Source organism: Belonocnema kinseyi, chromosome 3, assembly GCF_010883055.1.
Source record: "Belonocnema kinseyi isolate 2016_QV_RU_SX_M_011 chromosome 3, B_treatae_v1, whole genome shotgun sequence".
In the NCBI taxonomy this organism is placed as follows: Eukaryota; Metazoa; Arthropoda; class Insecta; order Hymenoptera; family Cynipidae; genus Belonocnema; species Belonocnema kinseyi.
In genome coordinates, this window is record NC_046659.1 from 108,220,680 (window position 1) to 108,244,557 (window position 23,878).

General features: G+C 27.1%; 1 protein-coding gene across 5 annotated transcripts in view; it reads left to right on the forward strand.

The window, feature by feature from the left end:
• Positions 1–23,878, forward strand: part of LOC117168910 (mucin-17-like) — a 169,259-nt gene that overhangs the window by 68,175 nt on the left and 77,206 nt on the right. For all 5 annotated transcript variants that reach the window (XM_033354849.1, XM_033354851.1, XM_033354850.1 and 2 more), the window contains exons 3-4: positions 20,165–22,114; positions 22,522–22,578. In XM_033354849.1, the coding sequence (XP_033210740.1) occupies positions 20,165–22,114; positions 22,522–22,578 (2,007 nt within the window). The remainder of the gene's footprint in view (positions 1–20,164; positions 22,115–22,521; positions 22,579–23,878) is intronic.

A 23,878-nucleotide genomic window follows, 5' to 3' on the forward strand; every position in this document is an offset into this window, starting at 1 on the left:
AAATAATCCCATTTGGCCCTATTACAAGTCGGGTACTAATCGGGGACTAGTTAGGCTTTTTGTTGTGAAAATTTCAGTCGGGGCCTGGTCGGTGGTTATTCAAGGGCTAGTCAGGTCTTTTTGTTCACTTATGATTTTTTTATTCTAAAACACTAAGAAGATATTTAACAATAATTTCCCACCGATTTTTCAAAAAAAGATTTATTAATGTTACATTCATCTCAAATATACTTAATAAATAATTATTAAGTTAATAATTTTGTACGAAAATCAACTTTTTATAAAAACAACGATCAAAATCTTCAAAAAGACGTAATCTTATTTTTTTGTAGTATTTTTACAAAATTGCGAATTACTAGGAACATTTATAAATACCTTTGTATGGAATTTTAAGAAAATCCATATTGGAAAATATACATATAGATGCAGGTGAAAAGTCTGCCGAAAGTCATGAGACTCTAAATTTGTACAGATGCTTATTTTTAAATTGATCTGAAAGGTTTGCCATATCTAAATAAAGTCTAATCCTTCATGTAGTTGAAATTGAAAAGAGAAAAGGTTTTTGATTAATCAGTGGAGAGCAGTATATTAGTAGTAAACTATTGAGCACGGTACAGTTGAGATTTCGCTACCACCTTCATTTGAGTCTTGCGGTTCTGGACTGGTAGCTTTAAAGAAAATCCGCAAGGGCGCGACGTACCACCTCTTGCGCAACAGAAATGACGCGTCGAGTGTTAAAGACAGCAGTTCACACGTAACGAAGCATATTTACCTGGAGCAGAGACTACCGTGACCAACATGGCAGTTCCTTCAGAGCGAAGCTCTTCCATTGATGCGTTCCAGCTGAAGTTCTTTTTTTAATATTCCACAAATTTTGGGGAATTTTAATTACATAAATTTATGAATTTTTAAGCGTAGGATATGTTCCCTATTAAATCTTGAGTAAATTTGAGCACTTATAATATTTCAAAAAAGTTTATGGAGATTTCTGTAAATAATAAGTATTTTAACAAACTTTTAGGGAATCTTCCACAAATTTTGGGGAGTTTGGTTAATATTCCACTCGGATGTATTATCATGCAACACCTACTATTACCCGATTAGGCCCGACTAGGATAAGTCGGGGCACCTGACTAGCCCCCGACTAATTTACCGTGACGCTACTGGTCAGGGGCTAGTCAGATGACCCGACTAGCCCCCGACTTTAAGTGAGGTCGAATAGTCGGGAACCAGACTAGTTCCCCATTTGAATTTCTACACGGTCCCCTGCCCTATTTCGTGTATAAAGTAACATGTGGTCCCTCCTTTGATAATTATAAAATAATAATTGATGCTTTGAGCCAAATCTGTGTTGGTTTAATGTTTTTCCTTGTAAAATGAAACTGAGAAAGTTAATGTATCAAAAGCAGGATAGCAAAGAACAAGATTTTTCTCGCCTTATCACGGCCAAGCAGGACACGCAGAACGTTCAGCTCTAGTTGCAAATAGTCGTAGTTTATAAAGTGACGTGCAACACCCACTTTTACTTTTCAACGCGGATTGTGTACCACTGCAAACGTCAGATAACGATTCCGTTAGCCACGCTGTTCCAGAGTTCGATCAACTTCGGACAAGCCTCTACTTGTGGGTCTTGCGGCTGCAATGTCATTTCTTGAGACTTTAATGCCGGGCAGGCGGGAAAAATTTACGAGTCGGTTCCCATATTTGGCCGAGAAGTTAACATTTAAGTGAATATTCCAACGTAAAAATGTGTCGTTAAAATGTCGCATTTTATGCTTCAGATTGAGTGCAAATTATCATTTATAAATTTTGTCCCACGTTCATATAAATTGTGATTGTATGAATTTATTATCAATAGCTTATTTAATATGCAATATAAATTGTATCCACTTAGGGTCCCCGTGCAGAAATTGCCAAATGTTTGCTTTATTTCCGATTTGGGCCAGATCGGACACACAATGTTGTGGTTGTTAAATTTGGCCCCCTCTAGATCCCGACTTAACAGCCAAGCTTGCCAGTAGATGGCGCTCAATTAATTTCGGGGTCTAAAGTGGGTTGACTCCAAATGGCCGAAATTTCAATGTAAAGTCTCAAGCGTCAAAAATATTTCAATTATTATTTGTAAAAGTGACAAAATAAGTGGGAAAAAACGCCAAAACTGAGCACAAGACGAGTGCGTAGGTATATTATACTTCAAAATATTCCTGAATTACGTGTTGAAGACTATAAAAAGTAAATTTATTAAAAATGTTAAGATGAAACCTAACCTCGAAATGAGGTTATTTATTTATAAGAGAAGTAGCAAAAGTAATATTTCATTTGTTGAATGTGAAAACGAATTAGATCAACAATGATGTCATATACATATTTATTTTCACGTATTTTAGGTGATTTGATACAATCGGATTGTAAATACAACCTTCTTGTTTATTCTCGCTTTTGTAAAAATAACTTAAAGAACCAGTGCGATATTATAATCCGCTTATTTCAAAATAACTTTCCACAATTAAGTTCAATATATAAAATGAAAGCAACTTCAATTTAGAAATTAAAACCAAAAATATATTGCAAAATACTTAAATGGTTTATCATGCACAAATGCTGGCTGTTACATTGCCTGATATTTATATTCTCAAATTTCAGTTAAATAGGTGATATATTCGATTTTAATATTATTTTATTCGAGAATCCCTTTTAATTAAGGATAAGAAAAAAAAATAATATGGGCCCGATCGGGGCCAGGCATGGTTATCTCTGGGCGCAGCGCTTGGGCCCCAGTCGGGCTACGGGTTTCATTTCGAGTCTGGACTCATCTAGATAACCTGATTTGGGAGAAAAAGGTATGAATTTTTAACAAAATAATTAAATTTCCAACCCACGAAAATACATTTTTAACTAAATATGAGAAGTTTAAACAAAGCAGATTACAAATTAGAATAAAAATGTCGAATTATTAATCGGAAAGAATAATTTTTTAGAAGAAAATTGAATTTTCCATAAAAAAGTTTATTTTCAACCACGATCGATGACTTTTATATCAGAAACTATTTTTTTATACTACAAGAAGAATTTTCAAGAAACTAAATCAAACGAGAAAAAATTTAATTTATTATATATAACTAATTTGTTATAAGTTCATTTTTTCACGCTTAATCAATTCTCTAAAAAGACGGGAATTCTGTAATTTAACGCAAGATAGTTGAACTTTTACCCAAAAAGATTTTCGACGAAATAAGATGAATTTTTAACAAAAAATAAATTTAAAAAAAAGCATTGGCAACCAAATAGTTAAGCTTTCAAGTAAAAAAGACGATTTTAAAACAAAATGGCTAATTCTTAGGCGAAAATATTCTTTATAGTTTATACATAATGTAAAGGATTGCATATAATATTGATTTTTTAAATATATTTTTGTATAAAAAAAAAATATTATATATAAAACTTCACACTATATATAAAATGTATCTAATTTTTCCACCTGCGATTTACGAATCTTAAAAATGCATTTTCAACTAAATATTAGGATTTAAAATAAAAATGATTAACATTGAACCATATAATGTTGCAATTTCTAGAAAACGAAGTTTTCTACAATAAAGCATTATTTTTTTAAAAGAAGAGAAATTTGCAACCAACTGAACTAAATTAAAAAAATGGATTTTTAACAAATTATTTAAATCTTTAACTAAATAGATGAACTTCCAATCAAGAAAGATGAATTGTGAACAAAATAGTTTAATCTTCAACTATAAAATAAAATTCTGAAATTGAAATGCAGTCGTCAAGTTTTTGTTTATAAAATTATTTTTCATAAAAAGTACATATTTTTAGCATGAATGGATAAATTTGCTGCGCAATAATTTAATTCTTATTTTATAAAGGATACATTTCTAACCAAAAATTAAATATTTTTTTTTACATGCAAAAATTAATTTTTATCTTGCAAAAGAAAGAAATTATCAAGAAAAAAGTTACATTTTCTACTGAAAATGTGACTATATTACAATAGTTTTTATATTTATTTTGAAACAAATCATTTAATTTTCGAACAACGAAGATTAATTTTTTACCAAACAGATAAATTTCCAATTTAAAAGATGAATTTTCCACAAAGAAGATTAATCTCCTAAACAACTAATAATTTTTAAAATAACACATTAATTTTTAACTAATTGATGAATTTTAAATAATTCGGAATAATTTATTTTTAAACAAAAATCAAATAGTTAGATATACAAATGGAGAAATTAATTTTAAACGCAAAATAACTGCTTTTCAAAAAAAAGCTATATTTCCAACCAAAGAGGTGATGTGCTATACAAGCCTTCTTAAATACCTTGTGAACTTTTTTTTATCAATGTGTAATCTGAAAAATCTTTGTAAAATCTTTGATAAAATTATAAAATAGTTTTGTAATCTTTGAAATCTTTCACAATCTTTCTGATATTTTGGGAATGTTTCTGAAATCCAGGAATTTATTGTGAAAACTTTATGAAATATACAACCTTTGCAATTGTTATGAAATCTTTAAATATGTATCAAATCTTGGAAATATTTTTTAAATCTTTGAAAGGCTTGGAAAAAATCTTTAAAACCCTTGCCAAGTTTTTGAAATCTTTGCGAAATCCTTTTGTACTTTTTAAAATATTTTAAAGATCAATTGAAATTTTGTAAAATTTTTATGAAATTATTAGAATCTTTGCGAAATTCTTCTGAAAATTTGATGACAACATTGATGCTTTATTATGCTTTGTGTAATTTTTGTAATCTTTTTAAAATATTTGCAAAATCTTCTCAAAGCCTTCAAAATTATTTGAAATTTCTGTAAAATCTTGGGAATACTTTTGAATACTCACAAATCTTTCTGAAAACTTCAAAGGCTTTGTGGAATTTTTTAAATCTTCCTTTTATACTTCTAGTATTTGGATAAAATTTGAATTTTGTTAAATTTGTGATAATATTGTGAAATGTCTGTGAAATCATTTAAGTTTTATAAATCTTTGAAGTCTTTCTAAAATATATCGAGATTTGGAAATAATTGTACAATTTTTCTCAAAGCATTAAACTTTTTTTAAATCTTTTGAAATCTTTTAAATATTTGTAAAATCTTTTAAATTGTTGGGAAATTTTCGGTGAACTCATTGAAATATTAGGGGAACATTAAAAATATCGGTAAATTTTTTTATATTTTTGCGAAATTCTTTTGAAATATTTCAAATATTTGTAATATCTTCGAAATTCTTGTGAATTTTTTGTGAAATCATTAAAATATTTGGGAAACCTTTAAAATCATTGCGTAAATTTTGATTTTTTGCAAAATCCGTTCGAAATCATTCAAATATATGTAATAGCTTTAAATTTTTTTAAAATTCTTTGTTAATTGATTAATAACTTTGAGAAATCCATCTTAAATCTTTTTGAAATCTTTGATATCTTTGTGAAATCTTTTTTAAAAATTTGCAATTTTTCTAAAATCTCTTAACTCTTTAAATCTTTGCGAAACCTTGGAAATCTTGTTGAGATTTTCATAATATTGTTTAGATCTTTAGAATCTTTTTAATATTTCTGAAATCTTTCTAATATTTGAAAAACATTTGAAAACTTTGGAAAATCTTTACAGCCTTTGGGAAATATATCGAAATCTTGAAATTTGTTGTGGTATTTGCAAAATCTTGTAAGGCTTTTCTAAATATGACATCTTCTACAATATTTTAAAATATTTTTAGAAAATCTTGAAATCTTTGTACTATTTTAAAAAGCTTTAAAATCTTTGCAAAATTTTTTTAATTATTCGGAATCTTCTAAAGCTTTGAAAGGATTTTTATATTTTTTTGAAACCTTTGAAATTATTTTTAAAAATTTGTGAAATAGTTAAAGTCTTTACAAACCTTTAAAAATCTTTTATATATTGTTCAAATATTTAAAATTATCATTTAATCTTTTCAAAACCATTAAAATCTAGCTGAAATCTTTCAAATATACTGATATTTTTCAAATCTTTTAAACGTTTTAAAATGCAATCATTGTTTAATTGATCTTCGCATTTGCAATAATTATAAATTGTATAAAAAATTCTTTAATAATTAGTCTATGATTTGTTTACCAAAATATTTTTTATTTTTCATTTTCTTACTAAAAATATGTGATTCAGGAAATAGTTAATCCCAAATTGCTTCTGTTGTCCAAGATTTATATTCTTGCATTTGAATCATTAGTTTAAATTAATTACTGCCCTGAAACTGGAATCAGTGAGGCTATTTGTAATTATCTATAGAATTTCATCTGGAAAATCGCACCTAACTTCTCGTTTTATTATGCTGCTCAAATTTCAGCCGGTATAATGATTAGGAAATAACTATCAAATACAGGTTTTGTTAAAATAAAGTTCAAGATTAAACGAACACGTTGGTTTTAAAATTTAAAAATTAGCCATTAATAAAAATGAAAATCATTAAGAATTAAACAACTCACAATATTTTTCAATTTAAAAAATAGATTAAAAAGTCCAAGTTATTTATAAAAGCTTGTACGAAATGTTTGAAATTACAAGGGGATAGTGATTCAATTATCTTTTCGATTAATTTGTTATTGTCCTTATGAATAATGCAATTTAATTTACTAGATTATAATTTTATGAATCAATCTGAGAAAATTGTTTTAAACTTTTAACAACTTTTGCGTTTTTTCTTGATCAATAAAATTGATGGGTTAGGAACAATTGACCTATATTCGATGATTAGTCTGTCATCTCTAAGCAACAGAATTTATTTGCATGATCGGTTTTATTGATCAATCGAGTTTCTCAAGTTTCTAATTCTTTTTAATGATTGTAACATTTTGAAACATTTAAAACTGAATGACTAAACATTGAAGTATGATCAATTGAAAAGTAACAGAAAATTAAAATTTTTCCTTTAGAAAAAAGTAATTTTTTACAAATTTTTGTGAAATCCTTCTGAAATGTTGGTAAAACCTGTTTAAAGATCTCGAAATCTTTGGAATATGGATTAAATCTCTATAATTATTTTTAAATCTTTAAATTTATTGTAAAATTTTTTTAATTATGTGGAAATCTTTGTTAAATCCTTGTAAAGTATTTTTTAAATTTTTGAAATAATGATGAAATTCTTTGAATCCTGGTAAAATCTTTCGAAAATTTAAAAATGTTTGTGATGTCTTTGAAATATTTCTTAATCTTGAAATTATTTTAAAATTTTTGTGAAGTCTTTGCAAAATATTTAAAACATTCGTACACATTTTTAATATTAAAAACTTTTAAAATATTTTGCAATTGTTGAAATTTATCTTTATTTTTTTTTTAATATTTGTGATATTTTTTTGAAATCTTTAAAATATTTGTGAAGTATTTTAAGTTATCGTTAAAACTTTCAAAAATACTTGAAAAATCTGTGTGAAATCTTAGAAATCTTTGTGAAATCTTCAAAACTTTTGAAATTTTGTAAAATCTTGGAAATATTTGTGAAATTATTTAAGTCCTTCAAATCTTTAAGAAATCTATTTAAAAATGTAAAATATTCATTTTATCTTGTAAATATTTTAAAATATTTATAATTCTGTGATCCCGTTGGAATTATTTTAATTTTTAAAAGGTTCTTAAAAGACTTATTTTCCAAATCATTTCAAATTATTATTAAATGTTTGACATTATTATAAAATCTTCGTGAATTTTCAACTGCAATAGATTAAAATAGATTATTAATTAACTAAAAAAGATGAATGTTAACAAAAAATGGAATGGTTTAATTTTCGGCTTGAGAAATAATTTTTAAAGTAAATAAAATACATTTTTAGAGTAAAAAATACGTTTTTCACATCAAAATAGTAACCTAAAAGATGAATTTTCAATCAAAAGGATTCATTCTTTACAGAATTTTTTTTTAACAACGTACGCAAATTTTGAATCAGTCATTTTAGTTTTTAACATAGTTTTTAAGCCAAAGATATTAATTTAAACAATAAAAGTAAACCTTGAACAAAATACATACATTTTCAAATAAATAGTTACATTTTCAACCCAGAAGATATTTTTTTACCAAAAAAGAAAAAATTTCAACAAAATATTTTAGTATCTAATGGATTATTAACTATAAATGTTCATTTTGGACGTAAAAGACAAATTAAAAAATTTAGATGAGTTTTCTAATGAAACAAAATTTGCAACAAAAAATAGAATAATTTAATTTACAGTTAAAAAAGTAAGTTTCTATAGAAATAAAATAAATTTTGAAGAAAAAAAAACATTTATTTCACACAAAAAAAAATCATTTTCAACAAGGTACGTGAATTTTCAACCAAATATTTTATTTTTTCATGTAATTTTGAAACTCATAGTTGAATTTTTAATCAAAAAGAGGAATTAGTTACCAAAAAGATTAATTTCCTGCCACAAAGGACAAAGTTTAATCAAAATTTAGAAATTTTTAACCAAATAATTGAATTTTCAACTAAAGAAGATAAAAGTTCTACCAAGCATGAAACAGTTCAATTTTTAGTTGGAAAAATCAATTTTCAATAAAAAACTAAACTTCGAGCCAAATAAATGAGATTGATTTTTAACAAATTACGGATATTTTTCACCAAATAGTTAGAATTTCAACCTAGAATATGAATTTTCTACCAGAAGCAGAAAAGGTTTCAACGAAATAGATGAATTTTCCATAAGAAATAGAATAGTTTAATTTTCAGTAAGAGAAATAAGTGTCTTAGAAAATAAAATAATTTTCCAATGCTATAGTTAAATTCTCCACCAAACCAGTTATTTAAAAAAAAGTTTCAACCAAATAAATTAATTACCAATCAAAAAGATTCATTCCTACAAAAAAGAGATAAGTTGTAATAAAAGCATGAATTTTCAAAGCACAAAGTTTCATTTTCTATAAAAAAAGTCAACAAGATATGTGAACTTTTAAGCCAAAATTTTATTTTTTAAAAGAATTTTCTACTAAATTGTTGAATTTTCAACTAAAGAGGATACATTTTTAACCAAATGTGGAATAGCTAAATGTTCAGTTTAATAAAAAACAATTTAAAAGAAATATTAACCAAATAGTTACATTAAAAAAAAAAATATTTTTCAGCAAAAATGATGAATCATCTTCCAAAAAAATTAATATTTAAAAAAGTAAATTCACTTTCAACTAACAAATTTTTAACCAAAAAAGGTTTTTTAGTCGCTCTTTACGTTCAGTACAAGAACTTGAAAATTTAATAAAATAGTTATATCAGAGGAACTTTAAAAAAAATATTTCTAGACTAATATAGGATACCTCAGAAGTGTCAAGTTTCAAAATGCAATTTGTCATTTTACAGGATCAATATGTCAAGAAAAGCTCAAATTTTTAATAGAACTAGCAAAAATAAACCGGTTGTGCTAAATTCCATCATGATCGTAAATGTCACTCATTTTTGTTACTCTTGAATTGAAGAAATAAAATGTTAATATAAAAACAAAACAACTTTATACATTTTTGTGTAAAATCCATAACAGAATGTTGCAAAATAAACCGAGTTCTTTGCCTAAAGAAAGAGTAATTGGTTCTCGCACAGTGCGCGCAGTGTCTTAGTATAATAAAAATTTAGTTAACAATTAGTTAATAAAAAAATATATCCAAATATTAAAAAAATAAAAAAGCTTAAAATGTCATTGTTTTTTCAGAAAAATTATAATTTTTTATTTTATTAGGTTCATACTTGAGTAATCAGTACCCAATACTTAAGATTAGCTCACAATATTTAGTCCTACACGAAAAGACGTAATATAATCGATATTGCATTATCTCCATCAAAAGAGACCTAAATTGCACCTGTCTATAATGATAAAATTAAGTGATTATCTTTCAAGTGGATATCCCCCAACTTTGTTATTATCTAGATTCTATAATAAGCACATTATCGATAGTTTTGTTATTATCTCATAATCTCTTCGGAAAATTACTTACAGTTGTTTCCCTTTCTGTAAAACATACTTTTTTTTCTTTCTTATTGAAGAAAGTGAACAATATTTAATTAGATACTTTTCTGTAATAAAACATACGAGTACAGTATTTTTGTTTAAATGTAAAACTCATAAGTGATTTACAACTTAAAATACGAAAGTAGAACATGTAACTATAATTTATAGCTACCATTACATGTACTTAAAACTATATTATACATATATTTTTTAGTCTCAAACAAAAATGTAAGCAATCATCCACTCATCTGCTATCATCGTTACTTTATAAAGAAAGGATTACTCAACAATAATTGTCATAATTGCTCATTAGGTAAAACCTGTAATTTCTTGTGTCTGAATCATTTTCAACCACAGTTCTAGTTGCAAAAACTAAGTTACTAAAAATTTACATTATTTTTAACTTTGGAATTCCATTTGTTACTATTTTAAAAAGTAACTGGTAAATTAACTTGGTTACTTTGAAGTTACTTTGTGTTTTTTATTTCTTCTATCAAGAGAATTATATTTGTTTTTTTGTTGTTGCAAATTTGCCTTTTTTTGGTGAATTCAACCGTGATTGATTTCGGATTTCAATATTTTTTTGTTAAAATAATATTTTATAGTTTTCATCAAGAGTTACCCTATTTTGCTGAAAAATCTTATATTTCGGTTAATAATTTAAATAATTGGCTGGGGGTTGAACTGATTTAATTCTTGGAAGGGATATTGAAGGGTTTCAATGTATTTTAGTAGAAGGACCAATTATTTCATTGAAACTGACATTTTTTGCAGAATATTCATCTTTTTTGGCTTGAAAATTTATTAATTTAGTAAGCCTTTTTTAAAATATAAATTCGAGTAATTCGTTTTAAAATTAAGCTCTTTTTCTAAAAAATTTTGTCTGCTTCGATTGAAAATTCAACTATTTAAGTAAAATAATATCTGTAGAGGGTTGATGCATTTTACCATTTTCTTTCAAATTCGTTTTTTTTTGTGAAAAATTCAAACATTGTTTTAGAAATTTATCTTTTTGTTCCAGAATTAACTTTTTTTTTTGAAATTTAACTCTTTTTTTTTAATTGATTATTTCAGTTTGATGATAACCATTAGTGAAAATATTTTTTCTTTCCTGATTTAAATCCGCGTTTCTCGTTGCAAATTGATTTATGTAACTTAAAATATCTTATCTTTTTTGGTTAAAAATCCACTATTCTTGAAGAAGATTGATTCAGTTAGTTAAAAATTAAGCTATTTTGGTAGAATATGTAACTATTCAGCTTGAAAGTAACTTGTTTTGTTGAGAAATATTATTTTCAGTTTAAAAATTTATTTATTTTGTGAAAAATCCATATTTTTAACTATAAAGTTTAAAATTTTAGTGGAATTTTTTTCCTTCATCTTATTTCAAAATTTGGGCTTTTGCTTTAAAACTAATGTCCTTCGCTAAAAAAATATCCTTTTTGATTAACAATTCAAATCTACTATGTTAAACAATTAATTTGATTTGGTTGAGGATTAGTCGATTTTTTTAGAAATTGACTGATTTTGGCTCGGAAATTCATGTAGCTTGTTAAAAATGAAACTATTTTAATAAAAGTTTCAACTATTTAGCTAACAATTAGTTTTTTTTTGTAAAAAATTAGTTTTCGCGGTTCATATATTAACACTGTTTAGTATTAAATCCATTTTTGTTGGACAATTGTAACGAATTCGAATATTTTAATTTAAAATTAACTTTTTTGATAAAAATTAATATTTTTGTTATGAAAATTGAACTTTTTGGTTAAAAATTAATTTATTTGGAATTTTTTTTCTCAGAAGGTAAAAAACTCTTATTTGTTAGTTGCAAATTTATCTCTTCCTCTTGAAAATCGTGAAAAAAACTCCACTATTCAATTCCAATTTAACTTTTTTCATGAAAATTCAAATATTCAATTTAAAGCGTATGTGTTTTTTAAAGAATTAAATTATTTTAGCCGAAATTTTTTGTTCAAAAATGTCACTGTTTTGTGAAATAATATCTAAAGGGTTCAGCTCTTTTCTTAAAAATTCGACTATTTAAAAAAGTTAAATATGTTTGTCAAAAGTTCAGTTATTCTTAGAAAGATTCATTTCAATTTGTTCAAGATTCATAATTTTAGTTAAAAATGCATTTATTTGTTTCAAAATTGAACTATTTGGTTAAAAATTTACATTTTATTCTTGGAAGCCGTGAAAATTTGAACTGTATAAATAAAAATTTACTTTTTTGTTCAAAATAATTATTTAGGCTTAAAAATTCGAATCTTTTGTTTAAAAGTGTTCGCTTAGACTTAAAATTAATTTTTTCATGTAAAAAAATTCATATTTTTTTTTGTTAAAAATGAAACTGGTTGCAAAATGTCATGGGGAAATCTTTCTCGGTTGAAAATTCAAGTCTTCTGATGAAAATTCATCTTCCTAATTAAAAATTAATCTATTTTATTAAAAAGTAATCTGTTTTGTTTCAAATATAATATTTTTTCTTCAAGTACAAGAAAATCAAACCTTTCAAAAAAGAATAGTTGAAAAGGTGTTTTGCCTGAAATCTAAAATATTTTAGGTGTGTTCTTTTTTACATTCCTGTAAAGACTATTTATAAGATTAATTAATTTTATGATTTGAAAGTATTTCTCACGATTCTGCCAAACAATTGAATTTTTTTCTTTCATTCGATTTGTTGTTGACTTTAGTTAATGCATATTTCTGTTTAAATTAATTTTCTAATAATTATCATCTTAGTTATTTTAATTTTTAAATTATACTACTAACAAAGTGAAGAAGTAACTCTTTAAATAATTAGAAGTAATTTAAACGAATATCTATAACTGCAGTTACATTTACAAGTGTCGTAACTGTAACTAGTTACTAAAAAAAATTTTCCCAACGCTGATTGTATCAATGATTAAATCAATTTAAATTATGTTCTTAAATCTGAACCGTGAGATTCTCAGATTATCAAAACCTTTTCGGTATTCAATATTTTCAAGAGTAATTCGCCTTCTCGCTAATCACGAAACGTTTTTATAAAATTTCCATAAATTTTTACTTGCGGCTACAGTAACTCCCTAATTTGATGAAATCCTTGTAAAATTGTATTTGCAAGAGTCGATCTTTATGAGCAATTTATTATTGAGACCATCCTCGGCGTGTGAACGCAACTGAAACCACTTTGTGATAATTTCTTTGCTGAGCATATTTTTCACTCCTTCAAACTGAAAGTGGTCACTGTTAAAGCTTAAGACTAGTTTAGAATTGCACATTATCTTGCAGAGAAAATTGTTTTTCTCGATTAGCATATTGAACACTTTTTATGAGGCACTATACTTTTTCTCATTGGCCTCTAAGATTGTGCCAACGTTCACTTATTTAAATTAATCTTTGTTTCGTGAGCAAGGGGTTTCACTTCTTCATGTTGCAAAATTATGTATCAGTAGTGTTGTTTATTTGCATATTGACAAAATCCTTATTTCAACATATTCTGATTCTTCCTGATTTTTTTTTATTCCTACTAAAAAATTTTTCATTGTATCAATAATAGTAACAGAAACGAATTTTTAACAAAATACATGAAGCTTCGATGCAAAACAGAAATTTGCAATTAAAAAAATTACTTGAAATAAGCAAACGAATTTTCAATAAAATAGTTTAATTTTTAGCCAAGGAGATGAAATTTCAAGCAAGAATATTAATCATTTAACTACTAAGATTTATTTTTAAAAAATTCTTGCATTTTCATTGAAATAGTCAAGTTTTAAGTAGAATAAGATAAATTTTTAACTCGAAACAGAATAAACAAAGTGTTATTTAAAACAATCATTTTTGGATAAAAACATAAATTGGACAGATTAATTTTTAAACGAAATTTAGGATTTTTCAATCCAACAGATTTTTTAGTCAATAAAGAAAAAATGTATTAATTAATAAAAAGAAAAATTAAGTTTTTAGATCCGAGAAGATAAAATGTTTAATAGGCAACCAAAAACATTAACAAAATAGTTGAAATTTTTACCAAAAAAATGAATTTTCAATCAGGAGGATAATTCTGCTGCCGTGCAAGACAATATTTTGACTCAAAGAGATAAGTTTTCAACAAAAATTAGATTCGTTAAATTTTCAGTTAAAACAATTTAAATAGAAAAAAATAGTTTTAACGAAATAGTTTTAATCTTAACAAAAAACAAGGTCTTCTAACTTGAAGATGAATACTGAAAAAAGCATGAATTTTCAGCAAAATATATACACTTTTAACTATGCAAAAGTTTAGGTTTCATCCAAAAAAGAGTAAAATTTTTAAACAAGCATGTGTATTTTCACAAAAATAGTTAAATAGAAGGCCCAGAACATTTTTAACAAAACCGTTAAAATTTCAACGAAAAAGAATAACTTTCAACAAAATTCTAGAATTTGTAGCCAAATAATAAAACTTTCACCCAAATAATAAAACTTTCACCCTTATGAGAAATTTTCGACAAGAAATTAAAAAATTATAAATTTAGATGAAAGCCTTAGGAACGTAATTTGTGGATTACCTCTAAGACTACTTGTGAATACCCTGATTATTCATGACTTTCCAGATGCTCCCAAATGTAGAATTCCTGATTTACAGATTATCTTTAAAGAAAACTTTGAAAAATTAAATAGAAATATGTATTCATTACACGTCTGGACGTAATCGACTTTTTCTACTTATTCAAATTTACTCTTAAGGGACATCTACTTTCTTCATTTCTATCAATTTCCAAACTATTATCACGTAATTTTGGATGTTATTTATAAAGTGGACAAAAGTACATTCAATTTTTTATCAAAAAAAAAAAAAAGATAATTTAAAACCCCAAAAAAAGGATTTTAAACAAAATGTTTAATTTTTAACTCACAGAGATGAATGTTGCACCAAAAAATGAATTTTCTATTAAAAGCATAATAATTAAGATTTTTGTCCAAAAATATTACAATATTAATCAGAGAGTTTAATTAAATAATGAAGCAGTAATGTTTAAAAACTATTTGAATCTTCAAACTCAATAGATATATTTTCAAATCAAAAAGAGGAATTTTCAACCAAAAAGATTGATTAGTTAATAGCTTATGGCACGTATAAAAAAGTTTAACTTTCAAGTTTCTTTTTCAGTTTTAAATTCCTGGACTTTTCTTGATTTTGCAGAATTTCCTCAATCGTAGCAACCCTGATTTACAGATTATCTTTAGACAAAATTTTATAAAATTAAACCGTAAAATGCATTCATTATGTCTGCGACTAACTGACTTTTTCTACTGATTAATGTGTACTTTTAGCACAAATGGAGCTCCTTAATTTCTTTCGAATTCGAAAATATTATCACGTGATTTGTAATCTTATATATAAAGATCACATTAATGAATTATATATTAAGTAGAAACAATGAATAATTAAGCAAAAAAATAATCATTCAATAAAATAATTAAATTTTAAACCAAATAGATTAATCTTCAAACAAACAGAAATGAATTCTCTACGCAACATATAAAAGTTGATATTTCAAACAAAAATATTTTCATTTTTAATAAAAAGTGGTTAAATAAAAATTTAATATTTCGAAACAAACTATTGGACACCTAAACCTAAACAGATTAATTTTCAAACCAAAAAGAGAACCTTTTAACCAAAAATATTTGATTGTCAATATAGAAAAAAATATCGATCGAAATTTTGAATTTTAGAGCCAAAAAGAGGAATTTTCTACCTATCGGGTGAAATTTTGACCTGAAAATATGAATTTTTAACAAAATTGTTAAGCTTCAAATCCAAAAAAAAATGTTGTATTAAAAAGTTTCAATTTCAAGTTTTTTCCAGTTTCGAATTCTCTGACAAAAACTTTTAAAAAATAAACAGTAAAATGTATTCCAAAGAAGTCAGACAATAATTAGATTTTTCTTCTGATTGAGGTTTCATATCAGAACAAATTAGGTTTCTTAATTTTTTTTTAATTCCAAACCATAGTTACTTAATTTGTGATCTTATACCAGTAGATAAAGTAATTAATCTCAGACGCCTATTCAATACATTTTTCTACTTCCTTTTTTAAGTTTTGTTTGGAGGTAATAATGCTTTAAAATTTAAGATTTTTCATTGATTTTTTTTCTTTTAATGTAACTGCAATTATCGATGCTTCCGCCAAAATGTATTTTAATATAAAATAGAAAACAGTTACATCAAAAGAAAAAAATTAATATTCCAAGAAATAGTTGCATCCAGAGCCGAAACAAATAAACTTAAAGAACAAAATGGGAATTTGAAAAAAGCGTGGAATTTTCGACCAAAAAGACTTCTCAAATAACAAGAAAATTAATAAAAAATCTTGAATTTTAAAACATTATCACCTTTAAACAAAACTTTTAAAAAGTAAGTCAAAATGTATTGAGTAGGCGTCTGACAATAACTTTCTTTTTCTACTGATTGAAAGTTACTATCAGAAGCAATTAGAGTCCTCAATGTCTCTTGAATTTCAGTTTGTTTTTATGTAATTTATGACCTCATACATAAGGAAGATACAAATTAAATTGAATTCTTAGTTAAAATAATAAATTATTAACAAAAAACAGGAATTAAAAAATATGAGTAATGAACCTCGAAGGATTTGAATTCAGAGCAAATTTTTTTTCGTTTTTTTGGGTGTGGTTCATATTGCCACATTTATGTGTTTACATTCTGTTATATCTTTTCATACTTGCACTTTTTTTTTCCTTTCGCGAGACGATGAAATTTCCTGATATTTCGACTTGGACGAGTTATGAGGTTGCTCTCTTGAAGGCCGTAATTGCGTGTCGCAAGGCCCTCGTCACTTACACTCTCTTGATTACTTATACAGCTTTCGATAAAAATAATATGTCTTTTTTCCTGATCACATATAATTTCTTATTTATCTGAACCTACAGGTGCAGCGGAATTTCACAGGCATTCAATTCTCTTTTTTAATTATTTTCTCCATTCATTTCCGCAGACACAAAATATTTTTTTAACCAGATTTTTATTCTTATTTCTCGTATATCGAGACCTCCTGTTCTTGTATCGGGAAATTGGGAAACCGGTAAAATGCTGTGTTATTTATTTACGAAAAAAATAGGGAAATGGTGTAGAATTTTATTCAGTTAACATTTTTTAATTGATTCCACTAAAATGAAAAAGAAAAGTGTTTTAATATTTTCTTGATCTCTGTTCAAAAAAAAGATTAAAACATCGTCTTTTCCGATAAACAATCAACCTTCTGGTAGCAAATTGAACTGTTCAATTGAAAATTAAATTTTTTTTTTAAAACTTCAACTTTTTAGTTCTAAACTGAACTTCCCTTTGAAAATTCCTTTTTCAGTTGAAGAAAGGTCATATTCGCTTCAAAATGATCTCTTTGGTTAACAACGTAATTATTTTGTTAAAAATTCGTCTTTCATTTGTGTTTTTTTTCTTTTCTTTTTTTTTAATTGCAACTAATTCATGTTTATTCAAAAATGTACCTTTTCCAGTTTAAATCCAAACATTTGTTAGAAAATCGACCTTTTTAGATGGAAATGATAGTTAAGAAAATTGGTTAAGAACTTACGTATTTTGTCAAAAATCTTTTTTTGTTGTTGAAAATTATAAAATTTTGTTTTTAATTAAACAGCCTTGTTAAAAATTCAACTACTGTGTGTAAAATTGGTGCATTCTGCTTAATTCATCATTTTTCAGTAGAAAATTATCCCTCTTGCGTAAAATTGATATTTTTGGTTTAGATTACATTACATTTTTACCTATTATATTTTTTTTTAATAATTCAGCTCTTTTAATTGAAAATTATTCTTTTTTGTAGAAAACTCAACAATTTTGTTTGAATGTCATTTTTTGGTTGAAGATTCTTCATTTTAGTTGAAATCTCATCTCTTTTGCTGAAAATGTTACCATTCCCTTAAAAATTTAGTCGTTTTTTGTTGCTAAAAATAAATTTGTCCACCTGAAAATTAAACTATTCCATTTTTGATTATTAGTTAATTTTTTTAGGTTTAAATTCCACTATTTAGTTAAAAATGCATGCGTATTGTTAAAAATCATTCTGTTTTGTTAGAAAGTTACTCTTATCGCTTAAAAATTCATACTTATTAGTTTAAAATTGGCTTGTTTGTTGAAAATCTATTGTTCCAGCTGAAGATGTAAGTATATTATTTTTTATCACATATGTGACTTTTTTTATTTAATATTTATCAATTTTGTTCTAAACTTATGCATTTTCTTAAAAATTTGTCTTTTTTGGTAGAAAATTCATCTTTTTGGACAAAAATCAGTCATCTCCTTATAAATTTTACTATTTTTGTTAAATCTTTTTTTTCGGTAGAAATTTTTGTTTAAATGGACTGAAAATTAGCTGAAAATTTATAATTTATCATTTTTAATTGCAAATTTACCTACGTGATTCAAAACTTTTTAGTTTTGCTGAATTTTCTTCTAAAAGAAAGTTAATCTTCTAGGTTGAGAATTGATGCCTTTATTAAAAAATCCATGTTTTCATTAAAAAATTAAATAAATTGGCGTGTTTTAATGGTATTTTCTATTAATGTAGCTATTTTCTTTTTCTTTATAATTTTATATTTTCAAATTGAAAATACAACAATTTGGCAGAAGATTGATCATTTTCAGATTAGTACTGAGATATTTGATTGAAAATTTATGTATTTTGCGGTAAATTCTTCTTTTCTTCTGGGTTGAAAATTTTTGTTTTTAGTTGAAACGGTAATTATTTATCTGAAAAGGAACTTTTTGATTTAAAATTCGTGTATTATATTAAAATTTTGTATATTTTGTAGTAAATTCAACTATTTTGTTTTAAGTTAATCTAATTTGTTAAAAAAATTATCAATATTTATCTTTTGGTTATAAATTATTATACTTTATGGGAAATTCCAAATTTTTCCAAAAATGCCATCAAAAATCTATCGTTTCGGTTAGAAATTTAACTATGTTATTAAAAAGTCTTTATTTTTCAATATAAAACGTGTTTGTTAATGGAAACTTTAACTGCTTAAGTTGAATATTCCTTATTATAGTTAACATTATGTTTGAAGGTACAGTTGTTTAAGTTAAAATTAATAAAAAATTAGAATATAAAAACCAAATTTTGTCCCGAATTTAGAATTATTTGAAAATGCGCAGAAAATCTTATACTTGGTTAATTGTTTATCATTTAAAATAAAATCGAAAAGTTATCCATGAAATTTATTCATATTAACCCTAAGAAAGATTTACGAAGTACTTTCAACTTATTGCAATTTGGGTGCCTGCATTTAAACGTTTTTAATTTGTTACTTCGAAAAATCTTTTTTTGTTTAAAATTTTTTTACGAATTATATTTTAGAAAGGAAAAATATTCTGTATTCCACAAAAAGAGAGGGTAACTTTTTTGTTGGATATCAGTTCACTGGGAAGCCAATTAGACTCTAAAAGTAAATGTTGAGCCTCATTGAATGAGGACACTGGTCGACGAGGGCGTTGTGGTCTGTTGAGGAAAATGATACTTATAGACGCTTACATGAAAGTAAAAAGGAAAAGGTGAACCGGTTAATGTGGGGAGAATGGTATCAGTTTATTTTGTTTTTGTAAATGCCTTAACACCACGATTACCTTGACCAAAGCCTCAGAATAATCAGATTACCTCGCTAATTTATCCTCTCAATTTTTTCCATGAAGGTATAAAAAAATACCAAAGGGAAACTATATAATGCAGGGTCAAATATCTTCTGCAACTTTCAAATTTGATGTAAGAGGGAAAGGAATTTCAGCCGAGAACTTCTTTTTCTTTGTAGAGAACCGTTTAATTATGAGAAACCAAGACTGGTGCATGATCTAATTCAACAAAGATAAAAATCCTCATTTAATTGAGTCGTAAAAATGATTGTATCTGAAAAACAGATTTTACCTACCACTCATTTAGAGCCAATAATTTAAAGTTGCAACGAACTATTATAATTTGAATAAGCTCCTGAAGCAAGAGGCGTGGTAATTGCGAATTTTTTAGTCGTGAAAAGGTAGTAGGTAGTCGAAACTGTTCAGAGTATTAGTTGTTAACAGTACATAACAGCATTGCTGAATATTATGTTCCTATATCAACAAGTCCTTTGTATTTTATTATTTGTTATTCAAATGAGAATAACCTACAATTTCATATTAAAAAAAAAATTTTGTAGGTCGACGAGCAGAAGCTACCGGTTCCAAGCGGCCGAGGAAGTTCCAGATTTAATACTAAAAGTGCCAAAATAATTTATACATCTTCTACCCCAACTCCAACTTTAAAAACATCATCCAGAAAAGGATCCCAAAGTCGAAAAACTAATGGTTCCAATTCTCGTACAAATGATGAAAGGATATTAAAATCGACAACCTTAAAGTCCGCAAGTACTGAATCAAAAAGGAATCTTAACTTTGAATCGAGAAAAACTTTGGATAAAGGAAGAACCACACCAGCCACATTAGAAGAAGTTAGAACCACATCTCAAAAGTCTGTAATTAACAAAAAAGGTTCAGCTCGAAGGCATCTACCAGAAGGAAGAAATGCAAAGCAAGGAAGGAAAATTGAAAAAGTGACAGCATCTCCAGTCGAGCCTCCAAAGGATTCTCCAAAATTTCATAAAGAATCTTTTCGCCCCAGTTCAAGGCAAGTAGAAAGAAACCCATCAAGAAAATTTGAAAATGCACCATCAGGACAATTAGAAAAAAATAGGCCATCTGTCTTCTCAGGATCCAGTTCCTCTGAAATTTCCAGATCAAGAACTGGAAGGAAAACACAACCCACTTATTCATCAAGAGAATTACAATCAGAGGTACCAGATTCTAAAAGATTTGCTTCAAGAAGAAGTGGGAATGTGAATATCTCGAGAAAAGATATTGATTTAAAGAGGGATTCTTTGCCATCGGGATCTGAGAATATAGATGTGAATGTTGGAACTTTTGTTGAGGTTACGAAAAGGTCTATCTCGACATCAACAACTTCGGAAGAACCGCAGAGACAAGCTAGAGCTGATAATGAATTTAGAAGAAGTTCTGATAGAGGAACAAGGTCCAGGGGAAGAACATCTTCCACTGAAAGTTCTCAAACTGAAGAGTCTGGAAATAATTCAGGAAGAGGTAATTTGAGAAGAGGATCTTCAAGATCAAGTGAACAATCCAAGGTCACAGAAAGTCCAGAACTTAACAGAAGATCCGGAGTTAGATTTTCTAAGGATGAAGTGGATATGATCAGGCCTAGAAATCCTGAAACTAAATCAAGGGCTGAAAATGGTGAATCTAAATCGAGAGGCAGGAGACCAGATGTCAGAAATCAAAGTGTAAATACTCAAAGAACAGTTTCTCAAGAAGGTCCAAGAAGAAGTGGAAACAAAACACCAGATTCAAGAACTAAGCCTCCAGAGGTGAAGAATCAGGACCCTGATTCCAGAAAAAGGTCACGAATTCGATCAAGAGTCGAAAACACAACATCAAAGGTTCCAGACCAAACAACATCTTCTCCAGATGTGGTAACAGTGGTTCCGGAAGTTTTTGGAACGGTTGCACAAACAGAATTAAATTTGGAAACCACAACAATAAATCTTCTCCATTCTGGAACACTACCAACGACCATGACCTCCAGATCTGCAACCACAGTAGCTCCTGCTAACAGGAGCATTACAAAAGCGACCTCGAGAGCTACGAGAAGAGAAAGTGAAGGAACAACTAGAACAGGGGAGAGGACTGGAGCTCCTAGAAGGAGAGCTTCAAAGGAGGATTTTTACAATCATGGCCTTGGATTCAGGGGCAGGAGGCCTATGACTGATCCGACAACAGGAGCGACTATTACATCAACGCCGGTTCCTGCAGTCGTTTCTGCATCAACAACTGTTGCACCAGGAGTGCAGCAAAGAGGATTTTCTGGGTGGACCTTGAATAGGAGACCCTATCCTTCTTATTCAGGAGCTGAGTCATCTCAGGTAACGACAGCGGAGGAAAGCACGACCACTTCCGGTATGACGACTAAACCAGCAGGAAGAAGAGGCAATAAAACTTTCGTGAAGACATCTGGCGATTCAAGTCTAGTTTCTAAAACGGAATCTCTGGAAGGCGAAAACTATCCTGCGGACTTTAAGGCGAAGTTGGCACAGCTGGTGAGTTTGCTTTTTTATAAGATTGGTTCGATTTAAATGATCGATAAAATCGCAAGATGGTCAAGGAACGATGCTTCAGTATTTTTGCCTGCTTGGAATTCCGAGAAATTCACTTTCTTTCAAAGTGGAATGAGGAAATTGTGCGCTTGGGTATTCAGGTGCGACTAATTTTTGAGTAATTACGAGATGGTAGTTTTGTCTGAAGAGGCATACAATTCTGCTTAGGAATTAATTACTCAGGGAAATATTACTACTGTATCACATGTTTTACCTAGTTCAAAAAATTTAGGATTTTATTTCATTTTGATCAGGATAGTTTGCCTGGGTTTCGAGCTTGATTGATTAAAATTTTTTGATTCTACATTATTAAAAAACGAAATTACAGTAGACAGATAATATGATTTCAGAAAAATTTGGCTAACTCGTCTCAGGGAGCGATACCACCTCCAAGATCACCTTTGCAGGTACGTCATTATTAACTGGAAATTACTTGCAAAAAATTCTATTTTTTCAAAGCTTTCTTTTCTTTTCCTACAATTAGTAGTGAAATTGATACTAAAATCTCTTTCGCCATCAAACTAAGATTTGATATCGATTGCTTTCTTTTCTCTCATTAATATCTATTTCTTTTTGCACTTCAAAAAACAAAAGTTCGTTTCTATGCATGTACTCTTCTTCGACTGCTCCTGACTGAAAAATTGGAAATTTCTAGTATGATATAATTTTTCAAATGTAGAATGTCACGGGAAACTAATTTTAGTTGCGTAAAACAGTTTTTGTTTTATGAGAAAAATATGATATGTAAGTAGTCTGTAAAAGAAACAAGCTGCAGAAAATTCCAATTCAAGGTCGACCAAGCAAACAACTTTGCAGTTAGAAAACTTGTTTCAAACTGAAGTTGACTAAAGGTGGATTTCCTTTAGAATCACACAAATCAAACTTTTAAATCATCAATTTTTTTAAACTTAGTCCATTTATTTTTCTAGAACAGAAAATATAAAGTTCCAAAGATTTGAGTTCGAATTTTTCTACCATTTTTTTTGTATCGTTTAGCTCGGTTTTAATCTTATTAACGAAAATTCTTTCTTTAAATGTACAAAATTTAAAAAGTCCAAATTTTGACCTTTTAATTGATTTCCAAAATTCCATAAATTGTCTCCGTCTGAAAAAAACGAAAAAAAAACATGTTGGAATTTTCATTTTGAGACTTTTTCAATTAGTTAAATAGATTTTAAATTGTTGGCAATATTATAACAAATTTTTTGTGTACATTTTTTGTTATTGAATGATAATAAAAATAAGAAGTGCAAAAATTTAATTACAAATTTATTGGAAATGTCCAAAAAGCATATTTTCTGGGTTGAATTAAATTCACATCTTTTGCAAATGTTTTACTATCATCGAATATATTCTTTTTTGCGATTAATTAAATTTTTTGCGATTTCATAAGCTTTAAAAAATACTACAGATTTTTTCACATAAAAGCAAACTTCCTAATTGAAAAATTTTTTTACTCTTAATGATTCATTATTTTTTAGTAGAAAAAGCCTTATGTTTATTTAAGAAGGGGTTTAACTATATTTTTTATAAGTTATTTTATTCGATAGTGAATTATAAAATAACTGTTTTGGTTCATTTTTACACAGTATAAATGTTTAATAAATAACCTATTAAAAAAATTGCGTAAATATGTTTCTTAAACTAATATATATAATAAGCATGAAAGAGCCTAAATGTATACAACTACGAAATTGATAAAAAATA